General features: G+C 55.1%; 1 protein-coding gene across 4 annotated transcripts in view; it reads left to right on the forward strand.

The window, feature by feature from the left end:
• The first annotated feature begins 260 nt into the window (after nucleotides 1-260).
• The window catches only part of EPHB2 (EPH receptor B2), a 105,031-nt gene continuing 86,008 nt past the window's right edge, over nucleotides 261-19,283 (forward strand). For all 4 annotated transcript variants that reach the window (XM_061450051.1, XM_061450053.1, XM_061450052.1 and 1 more), the window contains exon 1: nucleotides 261-388. In XM_061450051.1, coding sequence (XP_061306035.1) covers nucleotides 304-388 — 85 coding nt within the window. In that variant the 5' untranslated portion in view covers nucleotides 261-303. The remainder of the gene's footprint in view (nucleotides 389-19,283) is intronic.

Genomic DNA, 19,283 nt, shown 5'->3' on the forward strand with positions numbered 1-19,283 from the left:
TCTCCTCCGCACCCCTCCCCAGCGCCGCCGCCGCCGCCCGCCGCCCAGCCGGCCGCAGCCCCCGCCGGCCGAGCGGCTCCCCGGGGCGGGGCGGGCGGCGCTGGGAGCTCCCCCGCGCGGCGGCGGCGGTGGCTCGGCCCGGCCGGCGGTGCGCTCCGTGCCCGCGGCCGTGCCCGCGCCGGCGGCGGCCCCAGCCCCAGCGAGGGGCTCGGTTCGGCTCCGCCGCTTCCCCCCCCCCCCTCCCCTCCCCTTCCCCACCGCCGCCGCCGCCGCCTCCATGGAGCGCCGGCCGCGCCGCCTCTGATGCCCGGCCCGGCGCGCACCATGGGGCCGCTGTGGCTCTGCTGCCTGCCCCTCGCCCTGCTGCCGCTGCTCGCCGCCGTGGAAGGTAAGGGAAAAGTGGGGGGGGGGGGGGAGAGGCAGGGGCCGCTGTGGGGCCGGGCGAGCCCCACTTCGTGTTTTTTCCCCCTTTTTTTAGGGGAGGGGGCTGCACTTTGTGTGTGCCCCGTCCCCCCCCCGTCCCCACCGCACCCCTCCAGCGCTGCAGGGAGGTGAAGTTTGGGAAGTGCTGCCGCCGCCGGAGCCCGGTGCCGAGCCAGGGGCCCCTTGTGTGCCGCCGCCGCTCTCCCCCCCCCCCCCCCCCCCCCAGCGCCGTCCCCAGAGCCCCTCGGTCTCGTAGCCCGTCTCCTCGCCATCCCTTCGCTAGCGCGGGCATCCCCCCCGCCGGCAGCTCGGCCGGTCCCCGGGAGCTCTGAGGGATGCCCGGGCTCCGCCGCTCCGTGCCCGCTGCGGGTAGAAAGCAGCTTTTGGGCGCAGCTCAGCAAGGCCGTGCCGGCATCCCCGAGCTCCCGGGCAGCTCCCTGCTGGCGGCGTGGCTTTCGCGGCTCCCCGCCGCCTTCCCCCGGTGCTCAGACAAAGCAACGGCAGGTGGGGAGCTCCACTGGGGAGGGTCCTGGGTGGGAGCCCGGTCGTGGGGTCCAGGAAAGGGGAGGGGGGGACGGGGTACGGACTCGTCCACCCGCTCCCAAGCCCACCCCGACCGAGCCTGCAGCCCGGGCAGCGCCGGGGAGCGGGGCTGGGCAGGGGTGAGGGCATCGTGTCCGGTCAGAACCCGGCTCATCCCGGAGCAGCGCGGTCCACGGGTGGCTGCCCGCTGCGGGAGGTCCCTGTGGTCCCCCCGGTTCGTTGGCCCGGGGTGTGGAGGCGCCGGCCGGTGGGAGCCGCACGGACGATGTTTGTCTGGAACATGGATGAGGCACCATTTATTAAGTTGGAGTTTTGGGAGATGACTCATAGGTTGGCCAGCTATACATCGTGATATTTACAATATGGGAGCTTGGCATAAATAGGACTATTTACGTTGCAGCGGAGAGCGCTAGCCAGCTATGCTATTCAAATGAGCCTGGTATGGTTTTAATTATGGTGGGGGGGAAGGGTTGGGGTGGTGAGCGTGTCTGTGGGAGCATACATGTCCACGTGGGACATCTGGCCTCATCGGCTGGTGTGGCTGACACTGACAATGGGGTTTGTGCCTGGCCAGCGGGGCCGAGCTGGCTGGGCTGTGCAGAGCCATTGGTGCTGACTACAGCAGGAGATGGAGCTGGCACCTTGTACAGGGACAGGGTGACACCATCACCCCACCCTGCGCTTCCTGCACCCTGTGAGGAGCTGCCGGGCAGCGCTCTGGGTTGGTGACCCGCTCCTGGCACACTGGCCTGCTTGCGTGGAGAAGTGGGTGACTTTGCCACCATCATGGCAGTAGCAGCGGGGACTGGATGCAGGAGCACCTGGGCTCCTCCCAAGAGATGAGGGATATACATCTGGGGATGAGGGGCCGGCCAGCACTGGCGGGGGCTTTCATCCACCTGAGATGATCACCAGAAGGTGTGCTTCTCCACGGATGGGGATGCTCCCAGGGAGATGGTCAATGGAGGACCAAGCCCTGTGCTTCCAGTGATTGTCCCCATCTGGGGCTGAATGCGTTGATACAGGCTCAGTGGGGTCCTCCCTTTGCCCCTGCTGTTGCCTGCTGTTGTATGGTATGTGTGTCATGGGGTTGCAGTGGTCGCTTGCAGTGCTGGTGCGGGCAACCACCTACCATGTCCCAGCCTTTCCCTACTTGCAAAGGATTCTGGAGAGTTGATACGGTAAAAGAGTGTGGGACTCTTCTCCCTAGGAACACCACTGTTCCTTCCTCCCATTTGGGAGTTGCCTCTTCCTGGAGCTCCATGGCATGCTTGGATGCAGTGGCTGCCTGCATCTCCAGATGCCCTGGGCCCCGTTGGTGCAGGCAGACTTACCCGGTAGCCACTGGCCAAGGAGGTGAGGGCTGCACCCCACCACATCACCCTGGCCACAGGCACTTCCATGGTGGCGATGCTCTCCATGCTGTCATCACCAGCTCCAGCAGATTCCCAAAGCCAAAATGGGGGCAAAAAAGGGGGAAAACCGCATCCTGGTTATGTGCCTGGGGATCCTGCCTCTTGCGTCCTGTTTTCAGCTCTGCTATGGAGCTTTTCTCTAATGCTGGTAATTTCACTTGTCTCCTCTGTGCCTCAGTTTTCCTAATTACAAGGCGTAAAATAATACCGGCATCTTTCCCAAGGGAGCCGCAAGGTTTTGTTAATGAACATGACAAAGTGCTTTGGGATCCGTGGTTGAAAGTGCAGCCTTTAGTCAGTGAGCCTGTGTGTGGGGTGTTTATTTATCTACATGCTTTATATTTCTCTGTATGCTATATATTCACTTGCATTTAACAAACCTTAATTAGAAACAAAGCCGATAGGGAAGGAAATATAAACAGGAATGTGCATGAAAATTGGAAGTTGATTACCGAGTGGCCGGCAGAATGCATGGCTTGGGCTCGGGAGGGAAGGCTCTTTGGTTAAAACCGGCGCTGTTAAAAGGGAATGTGAAAAGGACGTAAGCCATAAATCAATATGGAAAACGGGGAGGCGGATGACAATGTACATAAAGCAGAGGTGAAGGACTGCGTGCAGTTGTTGCAAGGTAACGTATCGGCAGCTGAGAAAGTTCAGGCTTTTGAAAGGAAAAGTTCTTTTTTAGTGTGTTTTTAGACACAAAAAAAACCCACCCCAAACTAAAACCAGAAAGTCAAGAACAAAGGAGCCCGGGCAGGGTCTGGAGCCCACACTGGTTGGTAATGGTGCCACTCTCACTCACGGCTCCTCTTTGTATTCCTGCTGGTGTATGCTGCACGTGTATCTAGAGTACTGATGCTTCCAAGGTGTTTTCGGGGTGAGCTGGGAAGGGCACTGAAGGTATTTTAAACCCAGCAGCCCGGCTGTAACTCGTGTGCGAGGCAGGAGCAAGCCCCCAGAGGTGCTCCTCACCCTGCTGGAGTCAACTTTCCATAAGCCCTGTGGCATTGGCAGGATTCCCGAGGGCTGGAGGAGAGCCGAAACACGGGAAAGGAGGGACAAGGTGGCCCTGATATCTGTGAGGGTGCAGGTGCCCTGGGAGGCAGCAGTGGGCTCTGATGGGCGAGGGAGCATCGCCTGGTGGGAATTGCGCTGGGAAGCAGCATCATGGCTAGTGCTCATCGTCCTTCTGTGCCCGGCAGTCGTGATCCTGAGCTCGGCCATGGGCTTGGGGTCGGGTGCTGGGGCAGGACAATGTCCTCGCCTGCATCGGGTATCTCTGGGGCATGAATACGGGTGCCCCATCCGCTGAGCAAGCTGGAGACAGGACCTTTGTGTTTCTGCGTGGTTAATAATGTATTATAATATACACATATTATACACATTTACACATATACATTTATTATCCTGCATGCATGTCAATACTATGCAGTATACTGTATTTTATGTATTCTGTAACATACTTTAGTGTTAAAACGTGGTTACTTCTATTGTACACATGGTCATGACTTGCTGCTGAGCACCTCCATAGCCTTCTCCAGGCCCAGGGCTGGAGCGACCACAGGGTTTGACTTGTGCCTTGTTGGGTCCAGGTTCATGGTCTCACTGGAGAAAGACTTGAGCCATATCTTTGGGGTTGCAGGTCACACCGGGGCAGCAACAGGGAGAACTCCTTTTAGAGACCAAATGAACTGGTGCCTGATTTGAACATCTGTGGAGCTGCCATTGCCACTCTGCTTCTCTGCTTTTCCCATGCTGAAGCAGTAGTTGCTCCCGTCTCCCTGCTGTATTTCCAGCTTCTCTGGGTGATCAAAGCAGGAGGGCGATGCCAAGGGGACAGGGCTGTAGGGAACCGTGGCTTGGAGGTGGTGTGACCACTGATGCTGTCTGCAGAGGGATCTGGCGATGTGAAGGGTGCCTTGGGGATGCTTCTAAGGGGCTTGGAGGCTGTTCCCCAAGGGTGGGAGCAGCGGTCCCCTTTGCAGGCGGGCTAAGGATCTGCTTGCACTAGTCCTTTGTGTACACATACCTGAGCTGGCTGCAAAGAGGGGTGGGCACCAGCGGGGCTGCGAAACCTGCTTGAGGAGCTGAGTAAATACTGAATGCTGTGATAGCTCCCAAGGCCTGAGTGCCTTTGTGTGACTTGAACTGGAGCTGTGTTAAACTGGAGCCTGAGCCGACCGCTCTGGTCCCAGCACCCTCACAGACCCTGCATCCTTGTGTCTGGGAGCGGGTATGGGGGTCCTGTTCCATAGAAAGGGCTTTATTTTACCAGGAAAGACCCATCCTGATTTGCAGTCCCTCCCAAACCTGGCTTCTGGCTTGCAGAGACATCAGAATGAAGCGCGGCTGCCTGTTGCATCGTGTGGGGATGGGGGTAGCAGGGAGATCCTCGGAGGCAAAAGTTCAGCCTTAGATAAAGGGGTAACCACAGGGCCTCCTGCGATAAGGTGCTGACGTGCAGCCAGGCAGGAGGGAGGGAGAGGCAGCGCCTGGGAGGGTTAGGAGCAGGCTCTGCCCTGGCTGGTACCCGGGGATGCAGGCAGCACAGGGAGCGAGTATCGCTGGGGATGCTGGAGGCGGGCAGGGACCCCTTGGGGGCCAGGAGGGAGCAGAGGTGCCCCACATGTGTGTTGCAGGGATGTATCAATACCAACTTCATACCGGTATCAGGTGTTTTAGGGATGTGTTGAATGAATGGATGGCACTTTGTGCCAGGGTGCAAGCATGGGGGTGGCTGTGCAGGGTGTGCTGGCTCTGCAAGCAAAGCAGGATGGAGTAGCCCAGACCAGAACCCCCTGTGTGCTGGGCTGCACCCCCAGAGCGTGAGCAGCAGCTCAGGGAGGGGATCCTGCCCCTCTGCTGTGCTCTGGGGAGACCCCCCCTGCAGCCCTGATCCAGCTCTGGGGCAGCAGCACAAGAGGGATGTGGAGCTGCTGGAGCGAAGCCAGAGGAGGCCTTGGAGATGCTGCGAGGGCTGGAGCAGCTCTGCTCTGGAGCCAGGCTGAGAGAGCTGGGCTGGGGCAGCCTGGAGAAGAGAAGGCTCCTGAAGGGGAGACCTGAGAGCAGCTCCAGTGCCTAAAGGGGCTGCAGGAAAGCTGGAGAGGGGCTGGGGACAAGGGATGTAGGGACAGGCCAAGGGGAATGGCTTGAACCTGCCAGAGGGGAGACTGAGATGAGCTCTTAGGCAGAAGCTCTTCCCTGTGAGGGTGCTGAGGCGCTGGCACAGGGTGCCCAGAGAAGCTGTGGCTGCCCCATCCCTGGCAGTGTTCAAGGGCAGGTTGGACACAGGGGCTTGGAGCAAGCTGCTCCAGTGGAAGGGGTCCCTGCCCGTGGCAGGGGTTGGAACTTGAATGAGCTTTGAGGTCCCTTCCAACACAAACCAGGCTGGGATTCTATGAAGGAGTGCTGTGCTGTCTGCCCTCTCTGAGTTTCCATGCTCAGGGATGAAGGGAGCAGCATTTGGTCCCTGCTACCCCTCTACCCTGAATTGTGGCACTGATTGCTAGACGTTAAGGGAGATAAAGAGGCTGGTGAGCTCCAGAAGTTGGTGGAGTTTTATCAGATTAATTTATCAATTAATCACAAATTAGGTTTTTAGCTCAGAGGCCAATCAGTGCATCCATAAAATGACCAGCCCTTTTCTGTATGGCAGCATCATACTGTAAAACGACTGCAAAAATACTGCATGGTAACGCTTTGCAAGTAAGGCAAAATGAAGGAGGTCGCCAAAGGGAGAAGCTGAAATAGGGACGTACTTGCACGTGATGGAGGAAATGATATTAAAACTCAGAATAAATGGATGTGGCCATTTAACGTGTGAGGTTTGGTTGGGGTTTTTTGTACATAAATCTTGGTGAAATGGCAAATGGAAGGAGGCCGCTGGAGGTAAAAAAGAGTTCTTCAGCTATTGGAAGCTGTATTAAAAGGGGAGAACAAGAGAGAAAATCAGAGCCTGTGGTGTAGTGAGTGTGAAACCAGCTCTGTCAGGCTGAGAGGAGTTCGGAAAATGACTTGGGAGGAGAAACTAATTATCCCCCCCCCCAAAATTCCACTTCAACAAACGGGAACTGGGAAGGTAAACCCAACCAGCATGGAGCAAGTGGGGAGATGGGAACTGCTTCCGTGCACTTCCCCAGATGGCCATGGCCAAGGGCACTCCTGCCAAGGAGTTTTCCTCTCCAGGGCAGGGCTGAGAGATGGCCCTCAAGTGATGGCCGAAGTGAAAATAAACTGGTCCAATGAGTATCGGGATGAGCATCCTTTAAGAGGAGCTCCTTGGGTGATCCAGGAGACTCCAGCCCTGTAAGTTTAGAGGAAGGGCTCTCATGGATTAAAATCTGCTTAAAGAGGGGCAAACAAAGGAGTCAGTTTTCCCACTGGACGGGGGTCAGCGTGAGGTTTGTGCTGTGCGATGTACTTATAAATGCGTGGGGAAGGGGTGGGAGCTCGGAGGCAAGAAAGTTTGCAGATTATACGGAATGATTCAGGATGGTAAAAACAACAGTTGTCTTTAAAATATTGGAAAAGGATCTCATGACACTGGATAACCGGGCTATAAAGTGGCAGATTAAATGTAGTCAGTGATGAATGGAAAGGGATTCACAGGAAAAAAATTACCCTAAACCCATGCATGCACAGTGGCGGTCTTTAAATTACTTATTAGCATTTTAAGAAAGAGATCTTAAAGTCATTGTGGATGGCTCTTTGAAAGCATCAACTGAGAACTGGGAAAGGCTGGGAAAGGAGGGCCAAGACACTTGTGCAGGAGAGGTTCAGGGCTGGGGGGGGCTTCGGGGAAGATGCAGATTGTGGAGGACATGGAGCTGCGAGGAAGAGGGTGATGGAGGGATGGCTGTTCATTCTTTTATCGTATTTTTACTTGCTTTTGAGTTCTGAAGTAGCAGGTTTAAAGCAAGGAGCAATGGAGGGTGGAGGCAGGAGTGCCTTGGGCAGGGTGAAGCCTACCCCTGTGTATCCCTGGCACCGGGTGCATCAGGAAGCCCTCGATGCTGGGCTGAAGAAAGCAGGGTGCTTTCTGTGCTTCCTCCCTGAGCATCCCCCTCGTGTGCTGCTTGTGGTGGGAGGGAAACCAGGAATCCCTTTGGCTCAGCCTCCTGTCACAGATGTGTCATTGGAGGGCTGTGCCGAAGGGAAAGGTGCCTTCTCCAGGTTCCAGTGCTGGATGGGGGCTTGATGGGGGGCCCTGTCCCCCCACAACTCCCAGCTTGGCTTTCCACACCATCCACAGCTTCTGAGGCAAAGTGCCGTGGGGTTCTGCATCGCTTCACGTGCTCACAGCCTTGGCTGTGATGATGGAAGCTCCGGGTGTGCGAATGCCTTCCAGCCTTCCGCAGGCTCCTGGTTTTAGCTCAGCAGGGTGACTGGGCAAGGGTAAGGAACCCTGGAAGATGCCCGTTGGTGCTCCCCTTTGCCCTTTCTGCCTTTGGGAGGGTGAGAGCATCAGGGAGGGGAGCTCAGCACCGGGTTCGGGGGGTGGCGAGGGCGGCCGAGCGTGTGAACGTCCCCGTGGCGGAGGGGATGCTTCGTCGCGCCGGCTTGTGCTCAAAGGGCCAGACAAAGGGAACAATGGGCTTCGGGGACGGGCTCCTGGGCAGCCTGTGCTGGCTGCCGAGCCCCTGCCATGGGAGAGGAGGGGGAGGTGGTCGGGGGCTGCCTGCAAAGGGCTCTGCTCCCCTCTGCTCCCACCCGGGCTTAAGGGACACCGGGCTCAGAGCGGACAAACTGTGTAGAGGCGATGGCTGTCGCATGTGGGGCAGCAAGCTGCCTGTAGCTGCCTTCTGTGGGGTGTGTGTGCCCAGCAGCAGGCTGAAATGAGTGCTGCTCCACGGGAAGTGTCACCCCAGCTCCCAAAAGCTCGTTCCTAAAGTGTGTGGGGCCGTGCCGGAGCCTGGTGAGCTCTGGTTGCGCATCCTCGGCATGGCTTGCAGGGGTCATCGTTGCAGGGTTGGTGCGGTGAAAAAGAGGGGGAGAGCAGAGGCAGGGAGGGTGGAACAGGGGCTGGACCCCCTGGACCTTGTATCCAGACCCTCTGTGAGCCTGAACAACTTCAGCAGATACAGGGATACAGGGGAGAGATGGCATCTCCATCCTCTGCAGCCCTGGTGTATAGGGGTTGTGGGAGGCTGTGGATGAGGAGCATCCCATGCACCATGGTGTGGCACTCCAGGTTCTTCCTATCCCAGAGCCTCTCAGGGCAAGGGAGGACTGATTAAGGCACTCTGACAAGGAGTTCTTGGATCGTTTTTGGTCCCCAGAAGATGTCCTGCTTTTCTGAGCCAGGAGGCCACTCATTCATGCAGGGTGGCCACTGGACCCAAGTGCTTTGGCTTGGCTTGCTCACTGGGACTAGAGGGCTGGGATGCGTCTGAGGACAACCTTGACGGGGGTGGGCTGTTAAGATGCATCCAGGTGTGTGTTGCTTTCACAGAATGACCTAAACAGAGGGCTTGGTGCTAGGACATGCCCAGGACCGTGGCTTTAACCCGTATCTACCACCTCTTCTGAGGATGTGTCTGAATAAGCTGTTTGTGGTCTTGAGTAAGAGACAGGGATGCTCTGGACTGACAAATCCACGTGCTGCTGGTTTAAGGCATGATATGGTGGAAAGTATTAGGGCTGGGACTGCTGAATGAGTTGGGTGCAGCTGCAAGGAGGTTGAAGAAGCCCCAGGCCCTTACTGGGGAGCCAGCCAGTGCACGCCACATGCTTGGGTGTGCGATGGGCTGGAGCACGTGAGGGGTCACGTCTCACCGAGCAGAGGTCGCAGTCGTGTTGCATGATTCGTTTGGCTTCTAAATCCCATTTCCAGGCCCCACAACTGCAACTCGGAAACCTTCACCGTGAGCCCCACGTCATAAATCTGTGCCTTTGGTTTCTCTTAAGCCGGTCTGGTGTCAGGGGACAAAGCGAGCAGGAGAAAGGGATGAACTGGGGGCAGCAGGAATGAAGTAAAGCGAGGGGTACGTGTGTTTTGCCTGCAGAGAAGGGGCTGGCCAGGCTGCATGGAGTTAATTGCAGTGTGTCAGCGCTGTGGAAAGCATTTCCTGTGGATCTCTCCTGCAGGATTCCCACCACTTCCCGTTTGCTTGCGGAGTGCCCTTGCAGGTGAGGAGCGCTGGGTTGGTGCGTGCATCCCCCTAACCTGTGTGTTAAATGTGAGTGAGGATGTGGCTGCTTCTCTGCTCTGGTGCAGGAACAGGCACAGATCTGGGAGGGAGAGAAGGTGGTGATGGTGTGAAGATGCTGCGAGGGCTGGAGCAGCTCTGCTCTGGAGCCAGGCTGAGAGAGCTGGGCTGGGGCAGCCTGGAGAAGAGAAGGCTCCTGAAGGGGAGACCTGAGAGCAGCTCCAGTGCCTGAAGGGGCTGCAGGAAAGCTGGAGAGGGGCTTGGGACAAGGGATGTAGGGACAGGCCAAGGGCAATGGCTTTAACCTGCCAGAGGGGAGACTGAGATGAGCTCTTAGGCAGAAGCTCTTCCCTGTGAGGGTGCTGAGGCGCTGGCACAGGGTGCCCAGAGAAGCTGTGGCTGCCCCATCCCTGGCAGCGTTCAAGGGCAGGTTGGACACAGGGGCTTGGAGCAAGCTGCTCTAGTGGAAGGGGTCCCTGCCCGTGGCAGGGGTTGGAGCTGGGTGAACTTTAAGGTCCCTTCCAACCCAAACCATTCCATGATTTTGTGATTCTATGATAAGATTGTTTTCTTTCCCTATGGAGCAGAGTGTGGCTGCTGGTACCTGCTGTGGGGAATGGCTGGTGTCAGGGTATTACCTGATGCTGGAGTGTGTCACGTGGTGGGATTCAGATCTCTGCCCCTTTGAGCTTGCTCCTGCCTGGCATGGGGTGCCTGTGATGCTGTGGCAGCAAAGGGGTGGATGGAGCAGCCCCACCAGGGACAGGTTAGGCAGATGCATTCCCTGGGCAGAGCCTGGAGCTGTCCTGTCCATGCCAAAACTGGGATAAAGGAGGGGACTATCCCTCCATTTCCCTGCCTTGCAGTGGGGAGGGATAATCCCCATATAACAAGGACCCTCCTGCTCTTCCACCCTTGCTGTGTGTTAGCACTGCTCTGGAGGCTCAAAAAGGATAAAACCAGAGGCGTGGATGATGCTGCGTGGAGCTCCTTTGACAGCAGGCACAGCAGGGCAGTGAGCACTGGCATGGGCTGGAGCAGCACGTTGAGAGGAAGGGGTGCTAAGCACCTCCAGGACTTGTCCCCATTCATCTGCTCTACCTTAGGGCAACCTCAGAGACAGTCCTTGGGCAGATGCAGAGCAGTGGGGAGCAGGGCAGGCCCAGGGAAGGTGCTAATTAGGATGTTGGCAGCGCTGGTAGGGGTCGGTGTGTGGCTGGTGGGATGTGTTGAGCAGCAACACAGGGTCTGCCCTGTGTCTGAGGGGTTCAGCCTGGCTCAGGTGGGTGATGGAGCTGACCTGGGGTAGGTGAGTGCTGCTGGGAGCTCACCCTGGGTGATGGTGGGTGATGTGGCTTTGTCATGGGGGGGGCAGATCCTCTCTGAGCGTCGTCTGGTGATGGGGAGATGCCTGCTGGTGTGGCTGTGCTGCAGAGCCTGCGCCTCGTATACCTGGGTTTCTCCTCCTTTTGACTCTTCACCTTCCTTTTTCCAAGGCTGTAGGCAAAATGGAGTGCAGAGAAGCTGCTAAGGATGGGGTCTGATGTTAAAGTCTGTGCCTTCAGATTGAATAGCTGCCATGGTTCTGCTGTGACAGGCACCTGTTCTGGCTCGAGAGCGACAGCTTTGGATACACACAGATCCCCTGGAAAGGCTGCATTTACTGGCAGCTGCTCCCATTTGTCGTCTGGTCTCTGATCCTGGCTTTGGATAAACCTTGCATCGCTCCAGGAGGTGGCTGATGCTCCCCCTTGGGTCGAGCAGTGGCTGGGAGGGTCTCCTGGCATCCATTGGGCTATGGTGAGTCATGGGGCAGGCAGGAGGTACCGACACGTGCAAGTAAGGCTTTGCTATGGAGGGCATCCAGGCTGGTACCTGTGGGGCAGAACAAGTGGCTGTCCCCATCCTGGTGGGACATGGGGGACAAAGGGGCATGTCCCAGAAGCCGAGCAGACCAATTCCTTCCTGGTGTTTGCTTTCACCCCTTGGCATTGCTGCAGGAGCTCGTCCTTGCTTATCGGTGGGGCTGGGGTGAAGTGCAGCTTCTCCAGGCTGGCTCTCGCAGTGCTGCTTTGCTGTTCCCATCCTCTACCATATGTCTCTGTGTAGGAAAAGGTGGGGCTGTGGGGAGGTGGGGGCTTGAATTTAGGACTGGAAAGCCATGGATGTGGAGGGACATTGCCAGGCACTGCGGTAGGCTTGGGAGTGGCACGTTTGAGGACCAACAGGAGGGACTGATGGAGCCCATGTGTCCCCATGGCACAGCAAGGGCTGCCCCTGTGGCTTTGTGCTGGGGAACGTGTGGCAGGTCCCCCTCGAGGGTAAGTGCTTCCCTATAATTTGGGATGCCAAATACGTCTTGAGCTCCCCTGTGGGTGCTGAGCCCTTGAGAAGCCGACCCAGTGTTTCAATGCGTGTTTGGGAGGTCCTTGGTGTGTGGGCTACGGAGGGAAAAGGGGAAAAGAGTGGATTCGGGAGGTCAGCCCTGGGTGTGTCGTCCAGCAGCCTTGAAGTGCTCAGTGGCCAGAGGGGTGGAGAAGGGCTCGGCCTGTGGGTCTCCCAGGGTGCTCATTGAGCCGTGGTGGCATTCCCACCCAGCTTGTTTCCATCAGGGTGCCCATCACCCTGCACGTGGCACATCAGGGACTACGGGTGCATGGGCTCAGGTGATGGCATCCTAAAGCGCTGCGGGATCTCCTTCCCTTCAGCGACAGGAATGTGCTGTACGTTTACACAGGGCTAAAATAAAACTGCTGGCAAAGTCCCATCCCACATAAAGAGCCCGGCTGTGCAGAGGGATGCATCCCTCTCTTGGCTGCTGTGGCTGGGGATGCTTCGTGCAGGGTTCCTGCGGTGGTGGTGTTTGATGCAGAAGAAGGGTTTGAAATCGGTGGTAGGCTCTTGGGCTCGATGTGCTCCAGAGCTTCAACTCTGAAAGGCCACCTCATATGGTCAGTGTTGGGAGCCCATATGGAATGGGTGTGTGTGGCTGTGGAGGGGATGATGTGTCACGCCAGGATGTATCATGACAGCGACAAGACACAGTGATGGATGAGTCAGCCGAGCCAACAGAAAGAACCAAACCCAAGCCTTGGTTCTGCTCCAATTCTGTGACAATAAAATGAAACAACCACGTTTAAAATGCCAGGAGAAATCCCATCCACCAGCAGTGCCGAGGAAGACCCCGCACATCCCATGTACTGTCCCCATTGATGCCTTGCGGCAGAGGGGTTCCTGCCCCAGATCCCTCACTCTTTTCCCCTTTCCAGCTAACCTGAGGGTCTGGAAGTGGGGGCTTTGCTCTGGGCTTGGTGTGACTCTGTGCCAAGCCTGGGCTCCTCCAATTTCTCTCCCTCCAAATCAAATTGGAGCACCCTGGGAGTGCTTTGTCCCAGGAGGACAGTGGCTCCTGGGTCAGCATCTGCTTGAACCAGGGGAAGGTGTTTGGATATCCTCTGCCTAGAGGCTGGCCCCCTGGGAAGGGGGGACCTTGTCCGTGCTGGGGACCATGGTTTCTGCTCCAGTCTGGTGTGGAGAGCAGGGACAAACCCCTTGGATCATCTCAGTTTAGTGCACTTGGCTCAAGATCCAGTGTTTTAACTGCTCAGCAAATGTTGCTGTGGGGTTCACCCAGTGTCTTAGGAGGGTGGCTGAGGCTCTGTGTTGGCCCTGGGACTGCTTCTAGGAGAGAAGGATGCTGAAGCCCACTGCTAACAGCACATTTTCACAAGGGCAGTTGCCTCTCCTGCATCTAGCTTCTGGGTGGTTATGCCTTGCCCTCCTCTGGACTGCATCAGGGATAAATACTCAATGGAGATCAGCGCTGAGTTGCTTTTATTTGGGTCTCTTAAAGCAGCAAAGCCTGTTGGAGGTGCAAGCGGGGATGGCCTGTGGTGAGGCTCACTGGCCTTTAATGCTTAGCATACTTTTGCTGCCTGCATTTGCAGGGCTCTGGCAGGGATGAGACTTGCTGGTCTCCATGGTTTTATGTGCCATGGGACTGTGCCAACAGTTTAATCACAGCTGAACCCTCATAGAGCAGCATAAAAAATGTTGTAGTTGGGATTAGGTTACCCATCCTTCCTATAAAAGACTCTATAAACAGTCCATCAGGCCCAGGCATTCCTCTGTTGGCTGTGAGGTCCTTTGCTCTTAATGGGTCTGGCATTTGCTTTGACTAAGTCTTTTCTTTGGGTAGGGGGAGGCCCTGCTTTAGAGGAGCCCCCAGAGGATGGCTTTCCTGCTTGCACTGGTGGGGGGGACCCAGTGTCTGGCTTGGCAGAGGCGGTGTTGGATGTCAGAGGATCTGGCTGGGGAGGCAGGGGGTAAGAGGCAGCGTGACAAGCCCAGAAAGCACTGACAACAGCAGCTGCTCCCTCCCAATTGCTGAGGGCTGTTCCTGGATGGATTTGCTACTTGCTGGCGTGCTGGAGAGGTTTCCTGAGCCTCAGGACAGGCAAGGACCTGGGAGTCCTGCAGCTCCCTGTCTTGTCTGTGCTGTGGTGTGAGTAAGTTCCTAAAAGCTGTTGAAAATCCTATAGCTTGGGCTGGGCATCGAGTGGTCTCTTTCTAGCCGCCTTTACCTTCACATGCGGAAGAGCTCCTGGTTTGATCCCAACTGTGAGGCTTTTCTTGGGGTACTCCAAGTTTTGTTGTTCACCCTTTGGGGGGTCTCGTGGCAGGGGAGGAATGGATGGATGGATGGATGGATGGATGGATGGATGGATGGATGGATGTGGGTGGTGATGAGCGTGTTCCTTGTCCTGGCTGGTGCCTCCTTGAGGCAGGTCTGCGCACACCTCCGTTGTGTTTTGGGGCAGCTCCTCTATGGAACATTGTAGGTGCTCCTGCATGGGATGATCATCTGTCTCCTGGAAACTTTAAACCCACTGTTCTGCTGCTCTGGAGGAGAAGGAAGAGTAAAGCTGGCGTTTGTTTGCCCACCCAGACTTAGCCCTAATCCTGCTGGCTCCCAAGGAGTGGGAATGGCAGTCCTGTTGATGACCCTTGAGGCAGTCCTATTGCTTCATGCACAGTGAGCATCTGCCGGGTGGGAGCAGCATCTGTGCTGCAGTGCCAGGGCACCCACCCCATCAGTGCCACCGTGTCACTGGGACCATCTGGAGTTCTTCCTGGCTGGTGCCACACCAGCTCGAGAGGGGTTTCGTGGGGGAGGCCAGGCTTTCCAGTGCTTTTCCCAACAAACTTTAATTTACTGGAAGGACCGTGCCCCTCCCACCCCCCAATACGAGTATGATTTGGTCAATTTAATCACCAGCACAAAAGGGGGGTTTCTAATATAAGCTCTTAGCAAGACCCCCTCCTTTAGCATCCTGCAGAGGGCAATTTGGTCCACCTGCCTGGAGTGGCTGTTTTAGATCATCTGCCTTGTCCTCAGAGGCCCTTTTCTCTCTGCTGCTCCTATCTGTAGAAAATTAACAACTGCATTAAAGTGGGAGCACTGTTTTTACGTATGGTGAATGCCAAGGGAGATGAATCCCATATCTTTTACTGGAGGATGCTCTGCGAACCTGGAAGAGCATAAGATAACATCAGCTTCCTTCATCCCTCTCCATCACGCTGACTGTAAGGCAGAAATGAAACTGGGGCTGGTTCCTGCAGAGCCTATTGAGACCCAGCGCTGGGAACTGTTACTTGGAACCCGCCAGCTCATCAGCTCTTAATCCCTTTGTCATGTTTCGGGCGACAGGGAGTTGCACGTCCCAGCAGCCACTGAGCTGTGGCTGGCCGGGCTGGCTCTGCTCCCCGTGCTGCCGTCACGCCTCCTGCTTCCAGTAGGCAGAAAGCCTTGTACACGGTTACTCTCACCAATCAAACTTGTAATCTCAGTGAAGAATGAAATCAGATTTGTTTGACAAGACCTGTTTCCTGTCGAAGTATGTTGACTGCTGCTAATTATACTCCTGTTCTTTAATTCTTTATGATTTGAATTACATCAGCGTTTTCATTATTCTCCCAGAAGTGATTTCAGGCTGAGCGAGACCTTGGATGCCTACTGTTGCATCACTCTGTCATCCTAGGGCACCTACTGAACGTGATCCTCCTTCTGCACTGAGGCGTTTCTGCATTGGTGTCTGCAAGGACTTCCCAGCTTGCTTCTTCTCCCAGACATCCCCTCGTGGCCTCTTGCCTGCCAATTCCTGAAGTCTTTTGAGTCTGTCACTGTGAAATGTGTTTGATTTTCTTAGTTCTCCCTTTCCCCATTGCCGTAAGTTTAACCCCATTTGGCTACTGAGCCCTACACAGCAGCTCACCCACTCCGCTCAATGAGATGGGGGAGAGAACTGGAAGAGAAGAACTAAGAAACTTATGGGTTGAGGTAAAGCAAAGCAAAATAAGGAATTAATCCACTGGTTCCCATTGCAGGCAGGTGTTCAGCCATCTCCAGAGCAGGCTCCATCATGTGTAATGTTGACTTGGGAAAACAAGCACCATCACTCCCAATATCCCCCCCCACACACACCTCTTTCTTCTTCCCATAACTTTATGCTGAGCATGACATCCTATGGTCTGGAATCCCTCTTGGGTCAGTTGGGGTCAGCTGTCCTGGCTGTGTCTCCTCCCAGCTTCTAATGCACCCCTGCTCAGCAGTAACAGAACCATCCCTCTATCGTCAACACAAATCATGGTGCTGGAAAGAGCTGCATGGGTTTGCTCCACTGCCCAAGGTATTCATGCAGACGTTGGCCAGTATTGGAGCTGTGAAGCTTTCGTGTGGTTTTCTTCCAGTTGATGTTCATTGCTAGCCCCAGAATTTGATTTTTCAACCTATTGTGGAGGTGTCATGTGGGAATTTCTTGTCTTCATGGTTCCTTGGGCTTGTTTATGAAAGTGCCATAACTGAAAAACCCAGAAATGAAGATAAATGATGGCAGCGGCTTCTCTCACCTCAATGAGGCCATTGTACCTGTGGGAAAGAGAGGAGCTGTTTGGTCACCGTGTGGTCCTGACACATCTGTTCCAGCCGTGGACAAAGTCTTGGCTCTTTGCTGGCTGCTTGCAAACAGCGTGTGTGATGTTTAAGAGAATTACAGCCAGACGGTCCCTGGATCATTAGTTATGTATGAGCTAAGGAATCCTGTGTTAGGAGTGGGAGGAAGCAGCCCCGTCCTCCTGGGGGCTATGGAAATAACATCCTACTTTTCTAATACAGACACAGGCCGGCCGTGGCCGTCCTTCACAAGCAGTTGTGAAGAACAGCAGAGAGGGAAGCTGTGAGTGCAAGCAGGGCAGATGATTACCAGATTAATCAGCCTGCAAGTGATGCAGTGCTGAGGCAGGGCTCAGAAAGGTGGCAACGTCTCCATTCCTGGGCAATTGTCAATGCTTTTTTTCTCTGTTTCTGTTAATTTTGCCCTTTTTATTTAACATTTTGACTAGATGCTTAAAAGAACTCCCCCGCCATAACTTTTTGTTTCCTTCAGCTATGCCAAACGTGGCTTTTCCATAGTTTTCCCTTCTTACCTTGCTTCACTTCATGCCACTCACAATAAAATATGTGTTGCCTGCTCATTCTCCTACCATTTCTCATGCATTGCCATTGTATGTGCAGTTGTCACAAGCACTTTTCTACTCTGAGCTTAGTTTTGGTTGAAGCAGTTGTCTTCCTAGATGGTCAAAGTGTGGCCTGTGAAAGTTCTATGAGTCACAGAATCATGGGATGGTTTGGGGTGGGATGGATCTCTGAAATCATCTAGTCCGAAACCCCTCTGCTTTTCATTTTACTTTTTGCTCCTGTTTCCTGTTTGACTCTGCCTGTGAATTTTATGAGATTTGAGAAATGAATGCGTTTGGAACAATGGGCAAAGCCATTTGAGGTTTGGGCTGTTCTTCCTTTGGTCTACATGGGCTGTGATTATCAGTGCCGGGGCAATTACGTGCTTCCAGTCCAGTGATGTAGCCCTCTTTCTTTGTCATTAGGAGGTTTGAAATTGTAGACCCTCAGGGTCTTTATTGCACTTTGTGCATTAAAATTATGCAACAAGCCTGTCCTCACCAATCCCAGGGTATGACAGAGTGTAACAATGACAGATATTGACAGGTACAAGGCACTACTGCTTCCAGGCAGGGCAGGAAGCAGAAATCTGTTAGGTTGTTGGCTGTGTCCATCACATGTTGACTTTCCATCACATGTTGTTGCACCATTTCGTGTCCTGAGCATGTTTCTGATTTATATTGGCGTATGGGTGGCTTAGCTGAACTAATGCGAACTGAGATGTCTTCTCCAGCTTTCTCTTTGGCTTAACTGCTCTGTGATGAGTTTACAGTGTAGACTGGTCCTGGTCCCAGCTCTGATGGCTTGATGTACCAATGATGGCTTGGTTGGATCATGTCCTTTCTATGGAAGCCAGGAGGTGACAGCAGAGCCCGCTGCGGCAGATCAGCTCAGGCATGCTGGTCACCCTGCACTCACCTCTCCCTGGCTCTCACTATTGTCCTCCTCAGGAGCCTTGGCCAGATTTCCTGCTGAAACGGGAAAGGGAGTCCAAGACTCTCTCTGCCCCAGGTTAGGCAGTGTCAGATGAGTTGAACAGGGTGTTTTAGGACTGAATAACACTGCTAATGGCTGGGTTTAAAAGGATGTGCAATGACAACAGCCTTTATAAGCAGGAGATATGCCCTGCTTTAGTGCTCTGGGACTCCGATGCTCTGGCAAAACCAGTTTTCACCTTGAGAAGGTGGCTCCTGGTAGAGATTTGCTGGTTTCTCTGTTGGGTTTGGGCTGTGCAGGTTAAACTGACTCAATGCATTGCTGCTGGTTAAGGAAGAAGAGTCCTTTTTGCCCAAGGAAGTGGTGAATGCTCCATCCTGGGCAGTTCAAGGCCAGGTTGGATGGGGCTTGGAGCAACCTGCTCTAGTGGAAGGTGCCCTTGCTCATTGCAGGGGGATTAGACTAGATGAGCTTTGAAGGTCTCTCCCAACTCAAACCATTCCATGATTCTATGAAGGGAAAAAACTTATCTAAGAGGCACCAAAAGTCCCACTGTTGTGTTTGACACTCACCCAGCCCCTCTGCTGTGGAAACCCGCTGGCCCTCAGCAGTGTCACCTCCTTGGCTGGCACAGCTCCATCCTGTCCCACACCTCTCCCATCCATCCTGAGCTCCCTGGTGCAGGGCTTTGCTCCTTGCGGATTCCCTCTGGGCATCAGTCCTGGCCTGGGGACGTCACAGCATGGGGACAAGTGGTTGTGTGGAGCACACAAGCCTGGGCTCGATGCTGCCCTGGTGTGATAATGTTATCACTTGCTTGGAGCAGGGCAGCTTTAAGGTTCTACCAAGTTCTCCAAATCCACGTCCTGTGAGTCAGAACTGCATAGAGTTAATTATCCTCTGTGAGAGGAGTGAACAGAGGCTCAGCCAGTGGGCTTTATTAATCCATAAATCCGGGCAGTGTGAGCGGAGGGAGGGGACCAGCAGCCCTCTGCATCCTGCCGGCGCCTTGGCTCTCCAGGCAGAATAAATCAGAAGACAGGGAGGAGGATGCTGCATCCTCCATGGACAGGAGATGCACCTCCTATGAATCGAGGGGGTATTTCTAACCTCGAGGAGGAGATGTTTTCCATTGCCTAGGGTGCGATGAGGTGCAGACATGCTCCTGGCAGGGCTGGGACCGGCTGGTTCCCCCCCTTCACTAACCACTGGGATACTGGGTTTTCGGGGACTTGCCTTGTGCATTTGGGGTGGGCAGCTCGGTGGGCACCCGGTGTTCTTGGTGAGCAGCCAGGTAATGTT

The sequence above is a fragment of the Pezoporus flaviventris genome, unplaced genomic scaffold (assembly GCF_033815535.1).
Source record: "Pezoporus flaviventris isolate CSIRO_AGI_PZ_B2104156 unplaced genomic scaffold, CSIRO_AGI_Pfla_v1 ptg000009l, whole genome shotgun sequence".
In the NCBI taxonomy this organism is placed as follows: Eukaryota; Metazoa; Chordata; class Aves; order Psittaciformes; family Psittacidae; genus Pezoporus; species Pezoporus flaviventris.